Source organism: Lissotriton vulgaris, unplaced genomic scaffold, assembly GCF_964263255.1.
Source record: "Lissotriton vulgaris unplaced genomic scaffold, aLisVul1.2 SCAFFOLD_3467, whole genome shotgun sequence".
Classification (NCBI taxonomy): domain Eukaryota; kingdom Metazoa; phylum Chordata; class Amphibia; order Caudata; family Salamandridae; genus Lissotriton; species Lissotriton vulgaris.
In genome coordinates this window covers 70,041-97,569 of record NW_028245642.1, presented here as the reverse complement: position 1 = coordinate 97,569, position 27,529 = coordinate 70,041, and the positions used below count along the sequence as shown (strand labels likewise).

The 27,529-nt window shown below is 46.7% G+C and overlaps 1 protein-coding gene across 1 annotated transcript in view; it reads left to right on the top strand.

Annotated features, from left to right (window-relative positions):
- The window catches only part of LOC147666329 (sortilin-related receptor-like), a gene marked incomplete at its 3' end in the record, with an annotated part of 215,830 nt that overhangs the window by 124,210 nt on the left and 64,091 nt on the right, over window positions 1–27,529 (top strand). The window contains exons 4-8 of the mRNA XM_086949128.1: window positions 11,640–11,801; window positions 12,149–12,216; window positions 16,863–17,043; window positions 18,377–18,475; window positions 27,004–27,173. Of these exons, the coding sequence (XP_086805254.1) occupies window positions 11,640–11,801; window positions 12,149–12,216; window positions 16,863–17,043; window positions 18,377–18,475; window positions 27,004–27,173 (680 nt within the window). The remainder of the gene's footprint in view (window positions 1–11,639; window positions 11,802–12,148; window positions 12,217–16,862; window positions 17,044–18,376; window positions 18,476–27,003; window positions 27,174–27,529) is intronic.

Here is a 27,529-nt window from a genome sequence, read left to right as displayed (position 1 = left end):
GGCCACCCCTATAACTGCAATCTCGTTACAACCAGCTTTCAATAGCCTTTTGGCGACCAGTGCAGAACTGGTACCCAAGGATCTACATAAGGGTTTAAGCCACATATTCCGAGGTTGCTGGGAGGCAGGACAAACATAAAGGAAATGACCTATGTCTTCAATATTATCAGGACAAAACGGACATCTAACTCCTGTGCCTGTTATCCATTTACATGTGACCTTCTTAAGTGGGAGTGTCTCCACTCGGGACTGGTGATAAAGCTTGTGATCTCTAGGCTTCGTTATTAGATCCCAGTAGCTTTCCTTGCACGGTTAATCTTTAAGCTCACAAAACTCTCTAGACAGGGATGAGCTAGTCAAAGTGGAGTACCTCCTGATTTTAATGCGGTTCCAGTAAGCAGTTCTATAAATTACTTTAGATTGAAAATTTGCAGACTCTGGACTATCCCACAAATCCCTCATCAATGAGCAAAGATTTAATACTAGATAACCATGTGATTTTGTTCGAACAGTCCAGTCCCCTGACTTCTGTCAGGCCCTTTGCAAAAAATTATAATTCTGGTGTGATCCAAAGCCTTCTCCAGAAGGCCAGCATCCTATACCGTGCAATATCCTCTATTGCATGGCAACCAAGGTCCAACAGGAGAGGGAAACTCGGAGTGGATTTGGGGAGGCCCACGATTGATCTTAGGAATTGTTCTGGGCTAATGTTAGATAATATAAATTACATGCTCCCCATATCTCAGCCCCGTACAAAATTGCGGGAATACTTTTAGTGGAGTACATTTTGACAACAGGAACTATCGGCTTGGTGTGTGACTGCCTATGTTCCTTTATCAATGCTCCTGCTAGCTGAGAGTGTTTCAACGCCAGTAACTTTAATTGTGGAGACCAGTTCAATTTATCGCCAAAGGTGACCCCCAAGTAGGTGAAAACATTAGTCTGCTCCAAGAGTTTTCCGCTCATGAAAACTCTTGATGTTATGGGTCTAGCCCCGTGGAGCACCATACACTTAGTCTTCTCTACATTGACCACCAGTTCATGATGGCAGCAGAACTCCTCAAAGCGAGACAGAGCCAACTGTAGCCCCTGTCTCGTTTTGGATAAAATTAGGGTGTCATCTGCGAACATGAGCAGGGGCACCCTTTGACCAGCTAGCATAGGCGCGTCCGTAGGGAAGTTGTCGAAGTACTGGACCACCCCATTTATAAATAGTGAGAATAGGGTTGGAGCCAGCACGCACCCTTGGCGGACGCCCTTCCCCACTACAAATTATTCTGTGACCTCCCCTGGTTTCCCCCAGCGAACCTGGGCATGATTGGAACTGTGAAGTCTTACCACAAAGGAAACCAGTTCCTTGGGCATCCCCAGTCCTAGCAAAACGTCCCACAATTTAGATCTTGGAACTAGGTCGAACGCGGATTTTAGGTCCACGAAAGCAGCGAAGATCATACCTTTTCCCAGCAGTAGTGAAGTAGTGAAGTAGTGAAGTAGTGTGGCTCACTGGTTAGAGGCGGCAGACCCGAGAGCAGAGGACGGCACGGGACCAGGGTTCGATTCCCGGCGCGGCAGGTTTCTGGACCAGGGTCAGCGGACTCGATAATTCTCTCGCCTCGGTGCCCACTCTGATCAGCGATCACACTCGGCAACTCTGGGCATTAGCTTGCCTCATCTTCACTAACGGCCCCACCAGACCGCCGGGGATGCCTGGTCTCACCCTGGAGATACCCATTAAGGGACCATCTCTCAGGGAAGCCAGGAAGGGTTTCGCAGCGGTCGAAGCGCCTTGGGACCCTACGGGTAAGTAGTGCGCTATATAAATGCCAATACATTTTTACATTTACACATTAAAGTACCTCCTTCCAGTAAAGCATGACAAATCTAAAGACTTGGTCCAGGGTCCCCATATGGGCCCGGAACCCTGCCTGTAGTGGCGTAAGTATGTCCTTTTCAAGCATCCAGCTCTGGATCCTGCCCAATATAACTCTTGCTACGATTTTCTGCAGGGCATCAATAAGGCTTATCGGCCTGTAGTTAGCCGGCACGGAGCGATCACCCGTCTTCTAAATCGGGATGATTTCCGCCCCGCACCATGATGCGAGAAATGGAGCTCCCCCTGCTAAAGAGTAAATTGGGTTCGTAATGTATGGGATCCAGAGATCGGGGTCCTGCTTAAATAAGTCTGCTGGGATACAATCAGGCCCAGGAGCCTTGCCACTTGGGATAATCTTCAAAACTGCCTCAACCTCTTTGGTGCTAAATAGCAAGGTGGTTTCTAAGCTAATGTCCGGGGCATGGGTATCCCTCTCAGTGCCCATTTGAAATTGGGCTTTAAAAAAGGCAACCCACTGCTGTGGTTCCACACTGTTATTTGGGATAACCGACCTTTGCCCGTTTCCCCATTTTATCAAATCCCAAAACTGGGTCATGTTCCTACCTTGACATGCTAGCAGCAGGTCCTGCCAGCGCCCCTCGTCCCAATCTCTCTTTGCCTTTCTTAGGGTAAATTTGTAAGCTACTCTAGACAGTTGGATAGTACAGTGGTTCCTTGATTTAATGGCTACCACTAAAGCCTTATGAGCAAGCCTACATGATTCGTTGTACCATGAGTTAGGTTTAAGGTTAGAGATCTTCCTTATTGGCTTGGTATTGATATAAAAGTTTTTCAGCCCAGTAAAAAGCTTATTGTGGATCCCTGCTAATTTAACATTAAGAACCTCTTGTGTTCCACATTCATTAAGTTCCTTTAATGACCCTGAGACTAGGGCCCTGATTCCATGCCTCTTCCTTTCATCAAGGGCCAGCTTGGCCCATCGGACCCTTCTCAAATCGTTAGCCACGATTACTTGGATAGGACAGGTACCAGCCTCCATAGAAAACATACTACAAAGTTGAGGACCAAAGGGTTATGGTCACTTTCGGGGCGACTTTGAACTTCCATGTCTAAAACTAGTGACCATATCTCCACATTCACTAGAATGTAGTCTATGCGGCTTTGAGATCGCCCATTGTCAAAGGTTGCCGCACCCGAGCGTTGGACGCTGTCCTTCCATTAACCGCCCTGAGCCACCTTTCCAGACACAACCCTTTAACTTGGAGGGCCGCCTCTGCCCATTTTTTGATTGGCTGAAGCGTTTGTGCGCTTTTTACATAATTGTTCTGTCACATGTTTTGTCTTGTCCTTTGTGGGTCACAGGTTGTGCCCACTTTTGTATAACTGTTATACCTACACACTTAATTTGAAAAATTGAAAAATAAAAATCTCTGTCCGGCTGGACAGCAGTCATATATACTATTTAGTATATGTCTATCATTCAGTTGATCTCTAATTACTAGGGTCCTCTGTTCTGTAAAATATTCTACTGCCCAAGGACCCTAGTGGCATTCCTTTTGGGTTTCCCTTGTTCTTTAAAAATATGGAGGTCCAACTGTGGCAGACCCCAAAGCGCGTCCACCTCGTAACTAAGCCTACCATCTTCCTCGTCCAGGGGCTCAAAGCAGGTATTAAAATCTCCTGCAATTAATAGATTTACATTATGAGCACTTTCTACTAGATAAGTCTCTAGGGCAGCAATAAGCTGTGAGTACTTACCACCCGGTTGGCCCCTTGCATAGGCATTAAACAAGAGTAAGTCAAGGCCCTTTGTAGATGTAACTCTAATGACCAGAATGTCTGGACTATCAAGGTAGATCTCCTCTACGGTTATCCCCTCATGTTGCCTTACCCAACAGGTTAACCCCCCCACTGGTCTCCCTCTATGGCCCCTTTTTGCTGGTTGAGACAAATTTAAATAACCAACGTGAAACACAGGAGCAATTAACCAGGTTTCTTGGAATGCCCAAATGTCTACACCATCAGTATAAGATGACCAGTCGGCTGAGGTAGCCTTAGACTCCAGGCCCGCTATGTTCCAAGAAGATATTGCCATCGGATTCTTCTGGGGGGCAGAGTCAAGACGCCCAGAGGTGGCTACTTTCGCCAATAAGAGTTTATTGAGCACCAATGCCACGGGAGTTTGGGAGGGGGTAGGTGCTTTACACACTGCTGGAATAAGGGGGCCGGGCGGCGTAATTCTCCCTGCCAATTTCTCAACACCTCCATTCACTAAACCCCCCTGTGCGTCCACCCCCTGTCAATCAATTTCTTCAAGTAGCCTTTTCAAAAACATCCATATCTCCGGCATCTTCAATAGGAGGTAAATTGTCAAACTCTTCAATGCCTGCGCCTCCCAGGCAATGTCTCAATAAAGTAAGTTTCCTTTTGGCAGAACAACCGTCTTTCTCAAATACATCCACATAAGCAATAAACATTGGGAACCACAAATCCCATTCAATGCTAGGTTCACCTGCAGTTTGTAAGCAGTGTGGGGGTGCAGCAATATTCGTCATCTTTAGATAAAGTATAACAACCAATAAAAGGAAAAGAAAAGAAAAAAAAATACCTGATTCTTCAAGATATTAGCAGATTTCCTTGCTTGTGGAAATAAGTGAATCAGTATTTAAAGCTACTAAAAACATGCGATGTGCATCATGTTCAATAGTAAATAACTCCGAGTAGAATTCCCGTCGAAATGAAGCCAACGAAGATTATTAAAGTGGCGGTATGTAAATGACGTTTCCCACGTCGCGCAGGGTCAAAGGCAAACAATCCCAAAGTGCCTTGTGAAAGAGAAACAACGTCACATACGAAAGTTCCAGCTGAAGCAAGGTTGCGTACAAAGAATTCCAGACAAGGCTCGCACTCGCTAGGCCCTTTGAAAGATGCAGTGCGCGAGTGTCTGTTAACGCATGAAAACAACGGTGGACTTCTGGATTTCAAAAAGTAAGCAGACAAATTTCCCAGAAGTTAAATTGTTGCGCAAGAATAAGCAAACCTTTCCAGAAGCTGTAACGTGGCTACGGTAAAATTAGTTAAAAGTAATAGCGAAATCTCAAACCGTCAGCACATTACCATAAGAAAGTGCTAGGTCAACAGAGATTTTACCGCAAAATAATTTTTTAAAATGTACATTACCAACTAGCCTTAAAAAGTTACTGTGAAGGTTTCAGTTGCGAAATTCCAATGAAAATCTTGAATAATCCAACTTGAACAGAGTAAACGAGTGAACGTTGTCTCCAAATTCGTAAATCCAGTTCCCAAACGTCGCCGAACAGTGTGTAGTAATGAAGACTGGAGATGAAGTAGGTTCCAAGAAAGAATTTATTGTAAATGGAGAATAACTTAACAACCACTATGGAGAGCAGGATAAACACGACCAATCTCTTCAGTAACTCCTCTTTTCTCCCACCACATTCCATAATCGCATAATACAATTCTACAATGACATAGTAAAGAATACCACAGCTATCAATTTTCATAAAGCACTCAAGCAACTTAGAGGTTGCCCCACTGGTCTTTATCAGCACCACTGCCCAAGCTGTCTCTATCACTGGCTTGAAATGTAATCAGAGAGCAGTTAATCTAATACTGGTGTACTGCTATCTCAACTTTGCACATAACGCCAAGATTAGGATAGTTAATGAGCTGCTGGACATCCTGGAATCTAATATCTTAGACCACCCCGGCCATGATTTCATAATAATGGGGTACTTCAATACTCGTAGTCCGGGGGCCCCGCCAGAGATTTCCAATCTGGAGAGAGCAGGACACCTTATTAAGGACTTTCTGTCAACTTATGAACTTGTCTCTGCTCAATGGGAGGACATAACAAAAGAGAAGGAACAGCATTCCCCCCGACCTGCAAAGGCCATTCAACAATCAACATAGAAGAAAGGCGTTAAAGTGATAACAATCCCTTAAAGCATGTCTTGAACTGCTAGTTCAACCGTGCGTGGCGTGCAGACTTACGGGGAGGTTGAAAGGGGAAGAAAAAGTTGAACTGATCAGAAGAATAAAGTGGAAAGCAGAGCATACATCAACAATTATAGCTTGGATAAGCAAAGAAGAGCTGGCACCAAAAGCGGGACACCAGGTCTCTGCACACTAGTGGTGAGAGAGCTGTGTGGAAGAACTCCTATCGCTTGTGGTATCAGCCCACAAGCAAATCTTTCCAGGGCTCGTACCAACTGAAGAGCCAGCCACCGACACGCTGGAAAATGCTGGAATCTGCATCTCACTCCACTTAGGATAAGTACACAGTTTCTGGTCAAATCAGCAAGGGGGTCGAAACTATCATCAGCCGATTAAGAAAGGATGATACCCCTGGCCCGAATGGTTTACTTCCAAGTTTTTTTGTATGTGCTCCAGAAACCTGGGTAAGACTGTTGTCCCCTCTCCAATTGCTCACTATGAACGGCGACTGTTCCTGATGCCTGTAGAGGTTCAATTCTCTGCCCCTCATACAAAAAGGGAGACCGGTTACTGATAGCACATTATCATCTAATTGCACTCCTTGATGTGGAAGCTAAAGCTTATGCCCGTGTCCTGTTGGAAGAGCTAGAGTTGTGGGTGCTAGCGCAAGAAATCTTACCATTTGCTCAACCAAGCTTTAGTCCCGAGATGTATACTGTGGGCAATATCCTTGCACTATCTTATCTCAGGCATGAGGCTACCCAAAAACAACCACCTCCCTCTTTTTTGTCACTTTATTGACTACAGTGCGGCATGTGACAGGGTTGATAAGGCAACCTTTTGGAGGAAGCTAGACGCATGAGGTGTGCCCCCTACAGTGCTTAGATCCATACATTCACTGTAAACGGATACATGGGTCTAGGTGAGGACAGGGCCTTGTACGATCACTGTGAAAATCAGTACAAATCGTGACCTGAAGCATGGTTGTGTCTTTGACCCACTGCCCTTAAACCTGTATACAGCCGATCTGGGCAAAACCTTGGAGGCTTGCAGCCTTGTCCTGCCCAAACTAGGTGACATCAAGCTGCAAATAATTCAATAGCAGACGACATAGTGGTCCAGGATTGAACTAGAATTGGGCTGCAATAGGCACTGAATGCCTTGAACATCTTTAACCTGTCTAACCATCTCCAGGCAAACCTAGACAAAACAAAGGTCTTAATATTTGGTAGGCACAGGAACAGAAAAATTGCCTCCTGGTCTGCGAAGCAACAGAATCTGCACAGCCAGAAAGTATAATTACCTGGGATTGTGGTTCAACGAAAATAGCACCCCAGTGGCACAGGTTAATGCTTTAAAGAAAAAGAGGGCTGCCATCATGTATGTGAATGTCAATTTGTATCGGAAACTGAGCAGTGCTTCGGCGGAGCTAATATTAAGGATAATGAAGGCAAGTGTTTAGCCAGCCTTACAATATGGTCATGATTCCTACCTGAGCGACCTAGCTTCAGTCTTGGAACAAATCCACTGTAGAGCATACAGGAAAACCTTTCAACAACTGCTAAATGCTAGTCGGTCCAGGTTTAAGCTGGAACTGGTGCTACTGCTAGTGATCAAACATTGGATTGTCAAGACTCTATGTTATTCATCAGGACAATGAGGGCAACGTCTAAATCCTTAAACGTTCACCCAAAATTTGTCTTTGAATCTCCAGGCAGCCCTTGGTATTCCTTAATAAGAGATGCAATAAAGACCTTTTAGATTGGAAAAACAGCACTCCAAACTGGGGATGTCCCCTTCATGGAAGAGGGCCACTAACTATCGGTGTCCTCCAGGTAGCAAGACTTACCATCCTTAGACAAGTCTTTATTGGTTCAGGCCCCTGACAACCATATTTTACTGAAGCCATAAATGTGGTTACTCACTACCAGATATTGTAAATGAGACTATTACTATTGCCTTAAGAGCCTTCAATCTGGCATGGGGTGGCGACAAAAGGGAGTGTAATTTGTTTGTACCGACAAGAATCATTGATTCACCTGTTATGCTGTTGTCCCACATTAGAACAAGTGAGGAGACTACTAATCAGAACAGTCTTTCAGGCACTTGGGGCACGAACCTGCTAAGTTGCACCTTCTGCCTGGCTCAAGAGCATCGCCATGCGGCCTTTGGCAAGGAGCGCCAAATTTGTTGGTGTACTCAGGCAGCGGCTTTCTCCAGCAAATACAATTTTTTGCCTGCAAGGGCAACACTTAATACCAAAATTCACAACACAAGTATTTGCCACTTGCTTGACAGTAGGAAACATCGCTCTGGAGCCAATATCATCGGCATTCGGAACTGGGTACGCCAGCGGATTCTACACCTGTTCTGTAATGCACAGACTGCACATCCCAGCACCCAGAGCTGTACGGATAGAACTTTCCATTTGGCATCAGCTGCTATGCACTTATTAATTGTTCATAGTAAACTACTACTACTCCTATTGGGTGTTAACATGGAAACGGCCTTATTAGTGCCGGTGGATAATACAACGTAAGCCGGGCAATACCCAGCGGTTCAGACTTCTCGCACTAAGTACTTTAGGTATGAAGCGCTTTAGGGCTAGGTGAATATTGCGTATCTGTAACCCACAGGGGCCCAGCAAGTTCAAGGTAGTTACGCACACTCAGGAGGGGTCGAGCGGGGGGGGGGGGGGGCGTGGGTAGAAAATAATCTATTGTGATACCAAAGGTTTAGCTTGAGGTAAGGAATGTAAGCACAATTATAGGTGCTGCGATGTAATAATTTAATTGATTGAATATTATGTTTAGGTACTCTGCTTGATGTAATGATTTTTAATCGCAATTATGTGTTATGATGTGGTGATTTTATTTAATCGATCATCAATAAAATATCTATCTACTGAATCAACCTGTTATATCGCATTCGTTTGTTTGTGATGTGTTTTAATTTTTTTCATCCGAAGCTCTCACTAGCACGAGTAACACATTTTTTTGTGAGCGCATTGAAAATATTTGTGTAACTGAGCCTGGAATGCCAGTGCATGGAGTTGAAAACACTAGGATTTGACCCTATAATTCTCTTAAAATGTAGCCCTAAATTAAATAATTATGTGCCATTTGGCATGATATGCAGCATAACTAGTGCTACTGCAGCACCTTTTAAAATTAATATTTGATAAATGTGAGCTTTATTATACATTTGACAGATGCACGTTCATTGGTTGTCACAGTCTCATATCGTTTTTTATGGACCTGACTGTATTTTTGGAAATACTAGCACTCAAATTGAATAGTTTTTGTGAGTGCCATGCGTCCGGTCATTCTGCCCGTTAACCCAATTTTACAGCAGAAACCATAAATGGAGATTGTAGATAATCTAAACTCGGAACCTATTTATATAAGAGATGATTGAGTTTGTTTTCGGCAGCTTCATTTGTATTTTTTGAAATATTTCCATCTTTCAAATTGTCTGATTTGGTATACACAGATAACATACGGCTACAATTAAGATTGTGGATAACAGTGCATTGTAAAGACAAGCATTTACGATGCAATCAGTCTCGACTTTGGGACTTTATATGTATTTAGCTATGCAGCACGTTGGCTGGGTCCCGAAGCATCTGCTGTTCTTTAGCATGGAGGGAAAGTAAGCACCAAATTGCTTGACACACCAGGTATGGGAACACATGGAGAGAAATATTGCCTTTCAGCAGGAAAATGTTATAGTTTAAAGCTCTGTTTTTAATATAAAATCAGGGTCTTTGGCGGTCATATCACTTAAAATACAAGATTTGAAAAAAATATTATTGTCTGAGTGCTCGTCGAAGAACATTTTTATGGACTGAAATCTAGAGAATGCTAAAGTGATTCTGGTATTTTACTGGCCTCTGCTGTTCGTTTTCTATCAAGAAAGTTTTGGAAATACTAGCCAGAAAAATTAAAACAAAGAAAGTCCCTCAGCAGAAAGCAATTCTGGTATTTTACTGACCTCTACTGGTCGTTTTCTATCAAGGCAGTTAAATAGAGGCAGTTGAACAAGCAGTAAGCAATTCTGGCATTTTACTGACCTCTACTGTAAATAAATCTACCAAATAAATACTGGTTGTTTTCTATCAAGACAGTTAAATAGAGGCAGTTGAACAGAAGAAAAAGTCCCTATGCAGAAGAAAAGTCCTAGGGACGATCTCCAGAGCCCACAAAGTACATACACATATAAATATATACTAAAGTATACACAAGAGGTCTTGAATGCTTGACCTAACAAAGTACATACACATATAACTATATACTAAAGTATATACAAGAGGTCTTGAATGCTCGACCTAAAAAAGTAAATTTTACTCCGCTTGGAAGTTCAGTTTAAAAGTTCATAAAGAGTCGCAGTATTTTCTGTATATGTCCACTAATGGAATTTACACCACTGACACAATATGTGATGGAAGGAATTGTTTTAAGTAAATGTTTATGCACGTTCCTGGCTGGAGCCCACACATAAGACCGTGCCGACTGAAGCTGATGTTGTTTAGAGGTGGGTAAGCCGCAGAAGGTTCACGCCAGGCTTGAGTCAAATGTCTGGTCCTGGCTCATCTCAAAGTCCTCTTGGACCTTCGAGCCAAGCTTATATGTGTCTTATGTCTACCTTCAACACTTTAACCCAATAGGCCAAGAATAAAAGACAAAGCATTCACCGTTGAGTGACCGGCGAGGGAAAGAGTTACCTAGCTATTGGTTAATTGCACAATGGGAATTACTTGCTTGACCAAATTGTGTGACCCTAAGCCAATATTTTATTTCAACATATCTCTTTTTTCCTTCACTTTTGCTTACAAGAGCACCTTGAAATACCAGAGTTCAGGATGTGATCTGTACAAAAGCCATTTGTGTTTAATGTTCTAGACTATACATAGTAAGACAATGGAGCGAAAAAGGTGGAAGGGTATAAATTGCGCTGAGTCGTGTAAAGTACCAATAATCACATACGACTGCTCAAGGATATAGATAGCGGCCACCCACCGGTACCAGCTGCGTAGGCAAAGGGTCCACACATAAAATGAAACAAAGAGTTAATATCCTGAGCAAAGCAAGTCCATAATAATCAGAAAAGTCCACACAAATTTATCTCCACAGAATTTTCTTCTGTTCTTTATTTTCATGCACAAGTCATCAACAGAAGTTTGACTCCTAGCCAACACGTGTTTCGTCTACGTGGAATGATCCACAGACTTCTTCAGGGCAAATTTGTATGCATCAGATATATATCGTAGAAAAATGTATGTGAAATGTGCCAGAAACAGCCAATCCGTTCCAGTATTGTGTGCAATAGTCCAATCATAATCTCATAATAAAGAATCAATCCTCAAAATAACATGTACACCACCTCCGTGAGTAATCGTAGCGCCTCCAGTCAAATTTCAGGCATGGCCCAAGTAGACAGCAATCTTCCAAGAGGAGTGTGCTCCTTACAATATCTTGGCTTCTCACTCACTATATACAGTAAGACTCTAGTGCACATAGTAACTGACTAGCCTTTTAGTTCATAATGGCATTATTATAAGACGAAAGGGAGAAATGATCTTAAGTTGATGTTCATAAATGATCACTTGTAATGAATGTCTCAAAATGTAGTTATGCAGTCTGATGTACTAAGGTGAAAAGAATACATGTGTTGAAGAAGTACACACTTTTGAAATTTGAATTGATGTTGCCAAATTTTTACGTTTGTGCCTATATTTAACTTTCTTGATAGAAAACATTTTCATTTGTTCACTCACCTATGGGGTCTTGGAGCCAAGCGAGACCCTTGGCTCTGCTACGTTTAATATTGCTCTTTTCTTCTTCACTAGTACATCTTTGTGGATGCCGTTGCCCAGTACCTGTGGATCTCGTTCGATTTCTGCACTAATGTTCGCGGCTTCTCTGTTCCTTTCAAACCAACAGACCTGCTCTTGCACAATACAAACCACAATCTTGTCCTGGGGATTGACAAATCTGGCCCAAATAAACAGGTAAGAAAGCTCTGTCATTAGATTCCTCTAAAATAAGCCTCAATGATCTCTGTACTTAATTCCCAAAATTAAATTAGAGTACCAAACCCTAAGTCTGTATTTTTGATTTTCTTCATAAGTCAGTTTACATGTTTTGGTCTCACAGTTATATATGTAATTCATACTGCAATAATGTTATGATAAATTTATCAGGTTACAGTAGCAATTAATGTAGAAATAGGCAAACATGCAGGCTGTGGTGGTATGGAAATTAGTCCGGAAAGTTACATTCCTAACACAAATCAATCAGTCCCTGCATTTGTTCAAGACAATACCTCTAATTTATTTGTGTACTGTCTTAATTACAGCTCTGGAAGTCGGAGGATTTTGGGCAAACTTGGATTATGGTTCAAGAGCACGTTAAATCCTTTTCCTGGTAAGTGATTGCCTTTGGCTACTTTGCTAGGGGACCACCTGCCATAGAGGCACCTTCTGGGCAGGGACTGTAAAGATTCGGGACAAAGGGTCAACATTCAGAGCAAAATGTGAATGCTACCGATACATTTGTGTAAGTCAAGTAATAATATAACAGTATATACAAATCCCTAGCCTCTCCCACGGATTCCTATTTCTTGGAAAGTCATTGCTCCATCGCTAAACGTTAGAGGGATGTCAACAAAGATGTGTTTGTCATGGATTTGTGATGGCTTGACTTAAATGGCCAAAAGGAATCGCAACAGTGAGATGCACCACGTGACCTCAGCTCAGGATAATATGGGGAAAAATTGAAAAGATGACCTCTTACTCGAGTCGAGTAACTGAAAGGAGGATCACATTGCGCATGTGCCGGAAAAGGACACTGCTTCACGTGTGCTTGTATATTTGGACCGCTGGAATTGTCTGTCTGGATACGCACGGTCCGAATCACAAAAAAATTAGGCAGGTGCCGTGCGGTAGGTAGCTGCATATTAAAACACACTAAATATGAAAACTGACCATGAGCACTAGTGGGAAGTGCTTGTCTGCTTATCCCAATTTAGAACAAGTGGTCGCCATGCTGTGTGTTAAAGTAGCACGGTCATGAAGCGGCTGAGAGCGAACCTATGAATAAAGCTCTAGGGCATGGGTACTCACAAACTTTCTCTCGGGGGCCAAATTTACAGTGTGGTTTGTGTCCGAGGGCCGCACCGGTGGGGGCGGGGTCAGTGGGGAAGGGGCGGGGCTAGAGCAACAAAAAAACTGTGACCATGAGGTTGATCATAGGTCCCTGCAGCGGACGCCTTCGTCTACTGAGCCACCAGACCCAGCATAGACACACATCTCTCTCCCTCTCCCTCTCACTCCCCCTCTCTCTCTCTCTCTCTCTCCTTCCCTCCCTCTCTCCCTCCCTCTCTGTCTCCCTCTCCCTCTCTGTCTCCCTCTGACTCTGTCTCCCTCTGACTCTATCACTCCCTCTCACTCCCTCTGTCTCCATCTCTCCCTCTGTCTCCATCTTTCCATCTCTCCCTCTGTCTCACTTGCTCTTACTCTCACTCCCTCTCTTCCTGTCTCACTCACTCTGACTCCCTCCCTCCCTCTGTCTACCTCCCTCCCTCTCTCCCCCTGTCTCCGTCCCTCTGTCTCCCTCCGTCTCTCTGTCTCCCTCCCTCCCTCTCCCTCGCTCTCCCTCCCTTTCCCTGCCTCCCTTTCCCTCTCCCTCTCTCTCCCTCCCTCTCGCTCTCCCTCCCTCTCCCTCCCCTTTCCTCCCTCTGTCTCCCTCCCTCTGTCTGCCTTCCTTTCCCTCCCTCGCTCTCCTTCCCTCCCTCGCTCTCCTTCCCTCCCTCCCTCGCTCTCCTTCCCTCCCTCGCTCTCCCTCCCCCCTCGCTCTCCCTCCCTCGCTCTCCCTCCCCCCTCGCTCTCCCTCCCTCGCTCTCCCTCCCTCGCTCTCCCTCCCTCCCTCGTAATGGAATTCATTTTTCATATGGTTTTGTCTGTGTTTAATCCTTAAAACACAAGCAATCACTGGCAGTGGCGCAAGGCTAATAGCTTGTTTTTAAACTTGTTGAAAGATGCGTTCCTTCTCTCACCCTCACCTCTCCCCCAAAAACACACAAGCTGCTCTCTCGGGACCCGATCTCCCATGTCAGTGCTTTAGTGGATGGAAAAGGTGGTGGTGTCTCCAAAACGGGTATTTAGGTGTAACTAGGAAATCTTGGGAAAATTATGGGTTGGGCCTAAACGGGACCTAAACTCGGCATGCCACCTGACAAGTATTCAAGGCACCTTTATGTGTGATGTCTGGTAGTGCTTATAAAACCATCATACTTCAGGTAACACAAAAACCTAAAACATGCCCGATCCATTACCTGTACCAATGCTTGTTAGCACAGATTTTTGTTCTATGTCACATGAAGGAGTAACTCACTTTCTTCCTGTCACATCACTTCCTGCTGCAGGCCCCCTCTCTGTCAATCACGTACAACCTGTGCTCCACTCATCTTTTTGAAGTCTCTCCATCCACATATTTCACGCCATCTGCACCACTGTCTTTCACTCTCTCCTACACATCCTTCCTTATAACTCCTCCTCCTCAACATCGCCTCTCACACGCCCCACATTTTCTTTTCCATTGGCACTGTCCCTATTTTGACAGCTGCATACCACCATACACTTTCCCATAGAATCGCCATTACAATTGGCCCACATGTGGCCATCGTTCTGGGCGCCCAGCAGAGAGGCCAAGGATTGGATGAGCATTTATTTAGAACACCGTTATGCGAGTCTCTGTCAGAAAGTCGAACTGCCTTCAGCCTCAGCTGCAGTTCTCAATCATGCCCAGTCATGAACAGTCACCCACACCCTGAACTCACCTTGAGGTGACCGGGCTTGCAGTGCGGTTATGCAAGATTCGTGCAACATTACTGAAACCCATCTGAGATATGAACATATTCTAAGGAAATAGAGGCGCACACATAGTTCACCATTAAATAAAGCGAACGAACTTTAACAGGGACCAACTGGGGGCATCTGGAAGGCTGAGGACTTCTACAGCTTCACGAAGCTAGCCACGTGGTCTCTAGGCTATGAAGTGAGGCGGGTGTAAACTCGGGACCCCCCTCCCGCACCTGCTATCACCCCATACTCCACCTTTTCTCTGACTGCCTCCTTCTCGTGACCCTGCCTGTTTGTCTCTCCCCCCCCCACCCCCCTCCCCCTGTGACAGCTTCCAGGCGCGCGCACACAGCCGCACCCAAGCATTTCACAGGTCTTCAAAAGACCATTAGCATGTTAATGAGGCTCTTTTCGCCTCACAGCGCTCCTGCAGCCCCACTCTGACTACGGCGGAAATCGCCCGGCCCCCACAGGCAACAGAGTCTCTGAGTCGAGCTCTGGTTGCAGACAGCCTTTAATAAAATTAAAAAAAACTCGGGTACGATGTCTGAAAGGTCCGCGGGCCGCCAGGGAAGGCTTGCCGGGCCGCCACTGGCCCGCGGGCCGTACTATGAGTACCCCTGCTCTAGGGCATGGGGAATTGGAGGGGGGTAGAAGAAATGGTACCTCATCAAAGCTGGTGATCACTAGTTAAGGGGAATTAATCTGTAGTTGAGCAATGCTCCTCAGCTACAGATTGAAGTGATGTATCGGGTGCACAAACCAATCAGGAGCCAGCAAAGAAGAGCGACGCTGGAGTCAACCTATGGGAAGCAGCAGGCAGGATCAAAGCCCTTTTAGAAAATACAACATGTTTTGCAGATAGCTCATGCACGCTGCCAGGCTCGCCCTAAAAAAAGAAGTGGGGGGACTAACCAAGTTAGCCAGCATTCAAGTGACATCACAACACATGACATCACTGCACATTACATCACAGCATGTGGCATCACAGGAAGTGTGAAAACAACCCATGACATGGCAGGAAGTAACATCCCAAGAAGTGACATCAGATCTTAAGACCTCACTTATATGTTTAGCAGGCTGTCATGAGTACATTTGAGTTCATTACAATATTTAACAAATGAGATGGTTGTGCCTAAAAAGTGATGCAAATCACCACAAACTCTGTGCCTCAATTTATAATTTTTTTTTTAACTCTGCCACAAAGAAATTGGCAACAAGGAGAAATGCTGCAGTATATCTGTTCTACTTAATTGGTTGCAACGTCTGCATTTTAAAATACTTTATGGGGTTAAGGCACCTGCTGCAAAGATCTTTGTGTGCTCAGTAAATCTCAGAGAAATAATAATGGTAAAATAGCTGTGGAGGTTAACATGTTTGCGGGAGAGTTCTATGTTTTGCCTAGACGCGGTTTTGAATCACAGTAGCATACATGGTAAATATGTTTCCTGTGGAGCACATCATGTAAACGCAAATGACAGATTATCATTTAATGTAGATGGGGAAGTGGGTTACTGCTTTTAACACAGAGATGTTTTTTTTAATTGCGGTTCATAAATTGTAATCCATCTAATATAGCACAGTGAGCTATGAAGGAGATGTGATCCCTGCACCTTGTAACCCTCACAGTCCTATGCAACACATCCTGTACATTGATGTGATTTATTGTCAATGTCTAAAGTTTACATGTGATGTAAAGTGCTCTGGCCCCCTGCATTAAGATGAGTAGCACTATAAAAGAAATAAAACCTATGAGTGGTGTTTAAATTGTTATTCGAGTAAATATTGCGACAGACCAACACATCTGACATTCTTACAGTGAATGCATATATCTTCCTCTCTTAAGGACTTGTGAAGTGATAACAAGGTGTGTGTGACTATGTATCCCCCCCATTACATTTGTATAGGCATTAGGCTCCAGACCGCTGAGCTGTCAGCAAATACTCAAACGAAAGGAGGCCTGAGGGCTCCTTAAATTCACCTTTATTTTGGTTCCCTGGAACCATTTTGCCGTGCAGCCCCATATGCTGTTGATTGAGGGGATTGATATTAATGTAGAAATCAACATTTAAGAATAGTGTTTGTGCTAGCCGTACTCCACTCTAATTGTGTGTGCTACAATAGTTTGTCCTTAAATAGGTAAAGTCAAAGTTGCATCCACTTAAACTGAATTATCTAATCAACAACTAATACAGCTGTGATCTTTTTCAGGGGTGTTGAGCCATACGATAAGCCTAACACAATCTATGTGGAGCGTCACGAACCAAGCGGCACCTCCACAGTAATACGGAGTACAGACTTCTTTCAGTCATGGGAAAATAAAGACATCATCATCGAGGATGTTGATGACTTTCAGATACGAGAAAAGTACCTATTTGCTACAAAAACATTGGTAGGTGAACAGTAAATATAAGTGATCACACCATATAGAGTAGCCGATTCAGTAGTCTACTAGTTTCATGCTCCATCGTGCTTTTCTATAACCAGATGCCTTTACATTTCATACCAACTCTGTTTTTTCATTGCAATCAACAAGAATGCTCTTAGCTCTGCAGGCACTTCTAAAAGAGGTTTCATACAAAGTTGACTAATTGACCAGATAATGCCAATATTCTTAAATTATCTGGGGGATGAAGATCCTTAAGCTAAAACACCTGTATGCAAAGGATATCTCAACAGCCCCTTAGTTGTCCTCATCTGTGGACCAGGGCATGCTAAACAAGTAGTTTATTTGTAAAAGAGTCCAAACTGATTTAGAACACAAAGCAGGATGCCTGTTTCCGGTCCAAGGAAGACCTGCTTGGCAGTTTGGTCTGGACTTTTCCCATGAGACACAGGGTCAAGACTGATTTGCATATAGCTGGGTCAAAACTGGGGTGGCAAAGTGAGCTAAAGAACGATAATGGATTCAACCCAGATCTTTGAGTGGGGTGAGTTTCTGAAAAGTTTCAGCGCTCCGTTTATCATCTTCCTGTGTTTGCTTTGTTCGCCCTAAGTTGGCAGGGTATACCCAGTCGTGGGTCCCTCGCTCCCTTTGCCACTGGATTCAAGCTAGCCTGGCTGATGAGGGGTGTTACCCTGAAATCAGTCCCAGGATGCTTGTTTCCGGTCCAGGGAAGGCCTGGCTTGGCAGTTAGGTCTGGACTGTTCCCATCAGACACAGGGTCAAGACTGATTTGCTGGGCGTGAGTGTCTAAAAAAATTTCAGCCCTGCGTCCTTCATCTCCTTGTGTTTGCATTACTACATGCATTGCCTACAGCAAACACAAATACATGCAGTCTCCCGTACTTTTGCTAGTGGAGGCCACTTTTATTTTCGTGCCCGACCCTATTTTTTGTCCCAATCCGGGCCTGGTTGTATGGTACAGAGTGAATACCCACTCATCTGGGGAATAGTCTGGTGATAGGCCTTTAAGGAACCAACCTGATTTGGACCATTATGCTAGTGACCATCATTGGTTTCTCATGATAAACCTACCCCTCATTGTCATTTTGCTCTGCCACCTTGGTTGATGTTTTTATTTTGACGAAGTGCCTCCATTTTATTTCTTTGATTGCTTCATTGATTTCTAGCTGTCACTTCGGCTTAATCAACTCTGCACATTTTAAATGTTCTCATGATCTACAACCCTGACTAGTGTTTCATAGCAGTGCATTAAAGCATCATCTTAAGATGTTGTGTAATTTAACGTGTAGTACTAACATTTTTTGTTGTCTTTCCACAGCATCTCTTGGGCAGCCACCAAAAGTCTGTTCAACTGTGGGTTTCCTTCAACCGCAGTCCGATGAAATCTGCTCAATTTGTAACAAGACATCCAATCACGGTATGTAGTATCCTTACATTTTCTCTTCATTTGCAAATATATGTACGTGACGAGGTATTGTGATTTATATGATTGTTGTGAATAGGCCTAGATACTTATTCTTGTACAATCCAGACCTTACTACGTAGATAGTATGAGAATGTACATTTTCTAGGAGGACAGAGAAGCAGTGCAGTAGTCAGGGAGGGTAGTTAGCAAGTGAGTTTTTTTTTTTTGTTGATTCTCTTTCTTAAACATTAAGAATCAACATCATCAGGTAGTTCATGGTGCAAATAAGTCTTTATTTCATTCTAATAACATTCTGAACTGTGCATGAGTCATTACTTGTAAGTTGTTACATCATTCACGGCGACAGAGGGTCATCATGTGTGGGAACGTTTGGGGGGGGGGGGTACAGACATTACCTCGATACACATTCCAGTCATTCCAGATGGAGAACCATTTTTGGGGTCATCCTCGAGCTACGTAGATAGTCTTTTCCCTGAACATGCACCAATCCATGTCCATTTTCCAGGCCGTTATTTTTGGCGGTGAGCGGCCCCCCATGGCTGTGCGATGTTCCTCTTAGCTACCATAATACCCAGTGTAACCCATATGATTTGTTTGTTGTTGAGGTCTGTGGACTCCAACACATTCAGGAGACATCTCTTCGCTTCTGGGCGAATAGTAAGTGTGAGCAACTCACTGAGGACTTTGTGTCTTTTGCGCCAATATCTTTGAATATGTTCACATTCCCACAATATGTGCATGAAGGTTCCCTCATGTCCACAGTGTCTCCTGCAGTCTCCGTCCCCTGCTCTCCCCATTTTCACCAGACATGGCCCTGTTACGTACACTCTATATAAAAGTTTGAGCTGGACGAGCCGTAGCCTAGCTGAGATGACCACTTGCCGTAGAGAGGCCACTGCCTTTCTTCAGTCCTCATATTCTAGGACTATACCGTCCCTTTCCCATTTCTCTCTTGAGCGCTGGAGTTGGTCACTGGAGTTATTAATCAGTTTTTTTATGTCCCTGATTAGCGAGTGAGAGGTTTGAGGAAAGTAGAGTAAGGTGATGGCGACTTGGAGGAGTGGAGGATGTGGAGCCGGTTGTGATAGAGACAGATTGGCAGTAGAGAATGGGATGAATTGTGAAAGGGTGATAGAGCGGGTAAGGGTGTGTGTGGCGCAGATGTAAGACACAGTTGCAAACTGATTGGCTTCAGTGAAGGTGAGGAAAATGAAAATATTGAGTAAGAGTCCTGTGTGATTAGGAAAAGATGAACATGAGGTGATAATGTGTAGGTGGATGCACAAATTGCAATGCTTGAAGAGCAGAAGCCTAGTAGGGTGTGTTCGATAGGGGTGAGTTTAAAGACAGCTAAATGTGAGCAGATCGCTGAGGAATAGTTGACGGGCATTCCCGTGAGAAGTTTGAAATGATGTAATGTTGAAGACCATGCAGGGATAAGATACTTTTATTTAGAGATTACAAAAAAAGCGGTGAAGAGGTGAATGTTGATTATTTTTTTTTTTTTAAACCTTTATTTGGAGACAAGCAGGTTCAAGGGAAGTGTACACACAAAACATACAGTCACATATGGCCATTACAATGGTACGTCAGAGCCAAAGAAAAGGGAGAAACAAGGAAGTACAGGGCAGGACATCAGTCAATACAAGGATCAACAGCGAATTGTACAGTATAAATTAGGAAGCAATGATCCAGCATGGGCAGGCAAGCCAATAAGACAATACAGTATAAACACATTCCGTTAGCGGAGAGCACATGAGGCAGAGGGGACTCAGATATAAGGGACACATGAAATAAAGGTGCCGCCCAGGGATACGATCTCAATTCCCAGTAATACACCAGTCGTAAGGGAGACTGCAGCCCCCAATAGCTCGCAGGGAAAGGAGACAGCTCAGCCCCCCCCCCGATACTGGAAGATCAGCAGGTGTAGTGTAAAATCCCAGCCCATCATGTTGTCATCAACCTATCCCTTCGCGGTCCCCAGGTTCAGAATCAGAGTCCTGCACAGCTCTGGTTAGGAGGTACACCTGGAGCGGACTCCAAAAGTCCTTTGGTCTGCATCGGACAGGCATGAGGTCAGAATAGATATTGTATTGATCCTGACAGTATATGAGGTCAGTCACCCAATCCTGAAAGCGCGGCACCCTACCACGACCCCAGCAACAAGCAACCCTACGCTTAGCCAGCAGCAGGGCCACGTCGACAAATCTACGGTGAGAGGCAGGTACGTCCTTAGAGTAGCCCAGTAACATCACTAAGGGGTCAAACGCCACCCCATCCTCCGCCATAATCTGCAGGGCTTCATGAACCTGAGTCCAGTATACCAACACCCCCGCACAGCTCCAAGCCAAATGCAGGAAGTCAGCGCCTTCCGCCCGACATCTAGCACACCTGTCATCCTCCGCTAAGTGAAACGTAGTTTTCTCGCCGGGGTATAATAGTACCTCTGCACAAACTTGTAGTGGATAATTTTAAGGCGACAACTAGAAGAAACATTGGCCGTAAGCCCACAACAGTACTTCCACTGCTCGTCTGTAATAGGAGCACCCAACTCGGCAACCCACTGCTCGCGCACCCGATTGGCCGGGACCGAACGCTGTCTGCGAATAGCCCCGTATAATTTCGACACCAGGTGTCGCCCATCTGAAACCAACAGCACGTGGAGGGGGAGGGTAACCCCAGGCTCCGAAGGGTAGTCTGGTAGCAGAGCACGCATGCCCTGCCGCAGTCGGATAAAGTAGAACAGTTCCAGAGGAGAGCAAGCAGCCGCACCGAAGAAATGAGCCTGCGTACGGAAGGCACCTTCATGAAACAAGTCGCCCCACGTGAGGACACCCAGCCGCCTGCACATTCGCTGAAACCCCGTTTCCAACAACAGCGACAAATCCGGATGATAAGACAGAGGCAAGGCCGGCGAATAAAGAAAGGAAACGCCCAGCAATTGAGCCACCCGTTTCCAGGCATCCACCGTGCACGTCACCATTGTGCGAGGCGTTTCCACATCTGACACCTTGCCCAAAACCATCCCCTCAAGTGGGAGCGGGTGGGCGACCCAATGTTCAGCAGCAATCTGGGGCATGAACGGCATGGGGCGCATCCAGTGATAAGCATAATGCGCCTGAGCGCTGAGATAATATAGTTCAAAGTCAGGGACGTCGAAACCGCCATCAGCATAAGGCAACATAAGGGTGGCCCAAGCCACCCGTGGCTGCTTGCCCCCCCAGAACAACCGCAGGAGCTCGGAACGAAGTCTGCGAAAGAAATAAGCACCAGGATGATATGGGAGGTTTTGAAAGAGATAAAGAAAGCGGGGCAGAACCACCATCTTGATAAGAGACGCCCTACCGGCCATGGAGAGAGGCAAAGACATCCACCTGGTGACATCATCCGCAAGTTTAGTAATGGCCACACCATAATTAAGCCGAGATATCGCAACTCCGAATCACACCATTCCAGAGGGTAGTCAAGGGGAAACCTGGCCACCGCAGCAGTGAGGGGGAAAAATTGAGATTTCCGCCAGTTGATATGGACACCGGAGACACCTCCAAAAGCGACCAGCTCTCGTAAGAGCGAATTCAGGTTGTTCTCAGGGTCCTTGACATAGAGTGTAATATCATCGGCGTATAGGGAAATACTGACCTACCGCTGAAGACAATTAAAGGCGCTCTGCTGATGAAACTGACGAATCCTACAGGCCAGCGGCTCAATGGCAATAGCAAACAAGAGGGGCGAGAGGGGGCATCCCTGTCGGGTCCCTCTCGTAAGAGGGAACGAGGGGGATAGCACCCCATTCACTACTACCCTCGCCATCGGATCAGTATATAAGAGCTTAACCCATGAGATGAAGATCCTGGGGAAACCCATCCGACAAAGAACATCAATAAGATAGCCCAACTCAACAGAGTCAAACGCCTTAGTGGCATCAAGAAAGATAGCGGCAACCGGGACAGTGGGATCAATGGTCGATACAAGCGAAAACAAGGTGCGAAGATTGTGGGAAGTAGCACGGCCGGGCACAAATCCCGACTGGTCAGGCAATACAATAACGGGCATGAGCTCGGCTAGTCGCACTGCCAAGACCTTCGCGAGAATTTTGACATCGCAGTTGAGCAATGAGAGGGGCCTATAGGAGCCCACATCCAGCGGATCCTTACCCGGCTTAAGCAGCGACGTGATGGCGACCTCTCGCATGGAGCCCGGCAGACGTCCCTCCTCCAGGGACTCCTCAAAAACCTCACGGAGCACAGGGGCCATGGTGTCCACATAACACTTATAAAATTCAGCAGGAAGGCCATCCAGACCAGCGGCCTTCCCATTAGAGAGAGACATGATGGCATTCCTGACCTCCTCCACCTCCAGGGGCCTGCCTAAGAACTCCCGATGACCATCCGATAACCAACAAAGTGCCAACTCATCGAGGAAGCCGCCGTACCGAGTCTCACCCGTCTGCTGTGTCGTGTAGAGGTGTGCATAGTGATCAATAAAAGTACGCTGAATCTCCGAAGTGTCTCGACAGCGAGCACCATCCGGCGACACCAGTTCCAACACGTCCGACCCATGTCTTGGATGTCTAGTAAGGGCAGCGAGGACCTTACCGGGTCGCTCCCCTTCGCAGTATCGCCTCGACGTCCAGTATTTCCCCCTATGCTTAGCCTCTCTAGCAGCCTCCTCCTCGTACTCGGAGAGCTTAGTACGGAACTGTGCCAGAAGATCGGGATCCGAGTCAGCCTGCATCCTGCGCTCTAAATCTCGCAAGTCAGCTTCCAAGCTCTCGAGGGTCCGAACAATCAGACGAAGTACTCCACAACTTTTAGAAATAGTGACACCCCGGATCGTAACCTTGAACGCTTCCCAAATGACCTCAATGCTATCCACAGAGCCCTTGTTTCTAGGGAAGAACGCCTCCACCTCCATACCAAGTTCCTCCTTGAACACCGGGTCAAGCAAAGCAGTCGGAAACAGACGCCAAGGTGGGCGCGGTCTATGCAGCCCGGGGACGGATAGAACAACCTTCACCGGACAGTGATCAGAATACTTCCGAGCCAGATGTGTAGCCTCCCTTAGGCCAGCTATCAACCCTCTAGAGAGAAACACATAATCCAGTCTCGCCCATGAACGAGCATGTGTGGTGTAGTGAGTGCCCTCCTTGGTGGCAGGGTGGGCGTACCTCCAGCTGTCGACCAACCCAGCCTCCTCCACAATCCCCCGCAACACTTCTCTAGCCTGTACATTATACTGAGGGCTCCCCTCCGATCTGTCCGACTGGGCCTGAAAAGCAAAATTAAAATCACCCCCCCCACACAATGTAAGTGGCATCCACAGCAAGGACATGACCCCACAAAGTGACAAAAAAGATTGGCGTATCGACATTAGGAGCATAGCAATTAACAAACAGCACAGTGTTCTGCCCGAGCCGCCCCCACAGTAGCACATACCGCCCCTCAGGGTCCCCCACAGATCCAAGTTCCTGAAATGCAAGCGATCTTTTAACAAGGATGACAACCCCACGAGCATAAGAAGAATAGGAAGCAAACCTCCTGGCCGCAGCCCACCTTCCGCCAAAGGTGGGGGAGGGAGCGGGACACAGATGCGTCTCCTGGAGGAAAGCAACATGAATAGCATGCCTGTCCAAGTACTGGATCACACTACGACACTTCCTGGCATCATTAAGTCCCCGTACATTCCAGGACAGAATCGATATCTGATCTACAACAGCAGTCGACATCACCCAGGTTCAGGGCCCCGCGGGACCCAATAAGCAAATACAGGGCATCCAACTACCAGCCACAGCCAGTGACAGGTCCACGCCCTAGGGCACGGACAGCCACCCACATGCACTCCACTCAGTCCCCAGCCATCTCCGAACCAATCAAACAAAAACACAACAACTCCCCCCCAACCAAACCATCCATGCAACAAGCACTCAGGACAGACTGCACGCCGCGCGCCGCCAATCCCTCTCACGCGGCCCACAACTCGCACACGTGTTACGCTTGTAGAGCACTCCCCGTCACGTGGCAGCCTAAAATGGCGGCCGACGCACTCGGGCCCAAAAAGGACGGGAGCACGGACCCCAGGATCAGTTCCGCCAGATAGAAAAGTGGACCAGCCTAGACAGCAGGCGCAACACCACATCTGTGCACTCAAACAACAGCAGCACCTCTCATAGCGATCCAGGGGTCCCGGGCAACCAAACATGGACAGCTTCATTCCCGCCCCATCCACCCACCTGACATCGCCCCAACTATCAGGCCATACACACCCCCACCCCCCCCGCTTCCCAACACACATCCAGTCAAACAACAAAGGACTAGAATCCAAATCAAAGGTACACATGGGGCACACCCTCCGGGGAACCTTCCAGAGGTGCACGACGCCACTCCCTCACGCCACGCCAGTGTCCGCGCCAACAAGTATCAGGCGGCCCCAGGCGCAGCGCGGGGGGGTGGGCGCCCAGAGCGCGACACCAAATAGTACCATCCTGCGGTACCATACCGACCCCCATAAGATATAAAAAACCAAAAACGCACTCATTCATCACAATAAAGACATGACCCCCGCATCAGCCAAAAATCAAAGCGGGCGATAGTTAGGCCACAAATGCGGAGAAGGAAGACAGTAGAACCCAATATAAAAGAGACACGTCCACAGTACTCCAAAAAACAGGAAAGAGAGAGACAAAGTCCAAAGTCACCAGGATCAGGCGACCTCCTCCTCAGCCGCCGAATGTTCACCCTCCGGGTCTCGAACTCCTCCCATATCGGCAGCAGCCCGCTCACGCTGGAGGCGCTTCGCGAAGTCCTCAGCATGCTGTGGGTTGGTGAAAAAATGTTGTTTAGCCTGATGCGTCACCCTGAGTTTGGCCGGGTAAAGCAAGGCGTAGTCCACTTGGAGGTCCTGAAGCTTCTTTTTCACCCCCAGGAACTTACGACGCTGGTCCTGCACCATCGGCGTAAAGTCGGGGTACATGGTGAAAGTCACCCCTTCGAAGGAAAGGGCCCTATTAGTGCGGGCGGCCTGGAGGGCGGCGTCCCGGTCACGATAGTTCAAAAGGCGCGCAATGATGGGGCGCGGTGCAGCCCCAGAAGCCGGCCGAGGTCCCAGTGTCCGATGTGCTCTCTCAACGATGAACTGGGATGAGAACACTTCCGTCCCAATGGCGCCCACCAGTAGCCTCTCCACATAAGTCTCCATTTTGCCCACATTCGTGGACTCCGGCACACCTACAATGCGCACGTTATTGCGCCTACTCCTCGCTTCCAACTCTTCATTCTTAGCGGCAATAACACGCAAGATATTGTCCATTCTCGCCAGTTGGGTGGTATGGGTGGCCGCTGTGTCGTCATGGTCCGAAATGCGCTGTTCCGCCGCCGTCAATCGCTCCTCATGCACGTCCAATTTCTGGACGACCGCATCCATGCGCGACGATATCTTGTCCACTTTGTCCACTATAGTGGCAAACCCCTGCCTCATCTCCTGCATCATTTGGGTGAGATCCGGTGGTGGTGGGTGCGGGACACTCTCAGCGACATTCGGGGGGGGGGGGGACCGCGAAGTCCCGGCTTCCTGGAGCAAACGCGTCCCCCGCCTAGCCCCTCCAGAGTCAAAGGACAGTTTGGATTGTTTAGTGTCCGGCTTCCCCATAGCGGAGCGCTAGTGATGCAGTGGGGGACCAAGGCAAATGGGAGTTAGGATATAGGCCGGACAAGGGATACGGCCAAGAAGAAAAAAACTCGACTCGTGGGGGCACGAGCAGGCCAGCGCGCCCCGCCACTCCCAACGACGAGAAATGGCCGTCTCCGCTTCCAGCTCAAGGAGACAAGCCCTCAGAGTCCAAGAAGAAGATCCGTTGCGTCTCCGTGAGCAATGGTATCTAGGCAGGCAGATGTAAAGGCCGAGAGATAAGTCCGACAGCAAGGAAGGGCCAAACAGCTTGCCCGGACAGCGAGCGGGCCTGGTGGAGAGGGGAGGAGCAAGGCCTACACCCCACGTGCAGAGCCCCGGACTGGCATGAACGATGACGCCGGGCCAGAGGGCATCAGACTTCCAGGGCGCAAGTCGGGGAAGCTTGGGATCCTCGTAACTTCGGCCAGCAACCTCCAAATGGCCCAGGAGTTGGACCGTGGGTAGTCCGTCGATATCACAATAGATCTGTGGGGTCAGTTCAGGGCGCAGCGATGATAATCAGGATCCCTAGGCGGATAATAGCTCCGGGCAGCGGGAGCCTCACGACAGTGCGGCCATTCCGCAGTGAGCCCTCTAGCGCCCCCCCGTGAATGTTGATTATGGAACTAAAGATACTGTGTAGTTTAAATCGGTAGGAGGGTGGGAGGCTGAAAATTAATTATTGAGCTGTGTGATTAAATAGGTTTTGGTTTGATCCTGTTCACCTTCTCCCATATTATGCATTTGTTTTTCTAATCACTTTTTGTGGCATACCTAACTAACCACATAGATTTCTTATATTTTTGTGTTATGCTGAAAGATCAATGGGCGCTAACAACCTTTTTTTCTGTTAGGAATACTATATAGCTGATGCCTCAGAAGACCAGGTGTTCGCATATGTTACACAAAGTGACAACCGGACGCACCTTTACATCTCAGAAGTCGAAGGACTGAAGTTCTCGCTCTCCTTGGAGAATGTGCTCTATTTTAGTCCTGTCGGAGTAGGCAGCGACACGCTGGTCAGGTAAGAGTGAGTGTGTACAACACAACTCCTTCAAATTGTGCTTCCTCGCTTAAGTGACTTTAAACAAACTATTCCTTTGTAAATGCTAGCTAGCATTTTCATACTGAGGAATTTCTTTTAGTGCTTATAAGCAGCTGACCGCTCATGCGATTATTTCCTTCCTCAATTGTCAGTCCTCAACTCACTCTCCATTTTTGTTGCTAGCATAGACGATAAGCTGGCAGACATTAACAATCTGATCAAGAGGGCACAGTCAGAGACCAAATTTGCCCAGGCTAGCTGCACCTGCAGAACAATTGTGGACAAGCTAGCAACATTACCATCAGCACTGGATAACCTCCTTGCGGACATAAGGA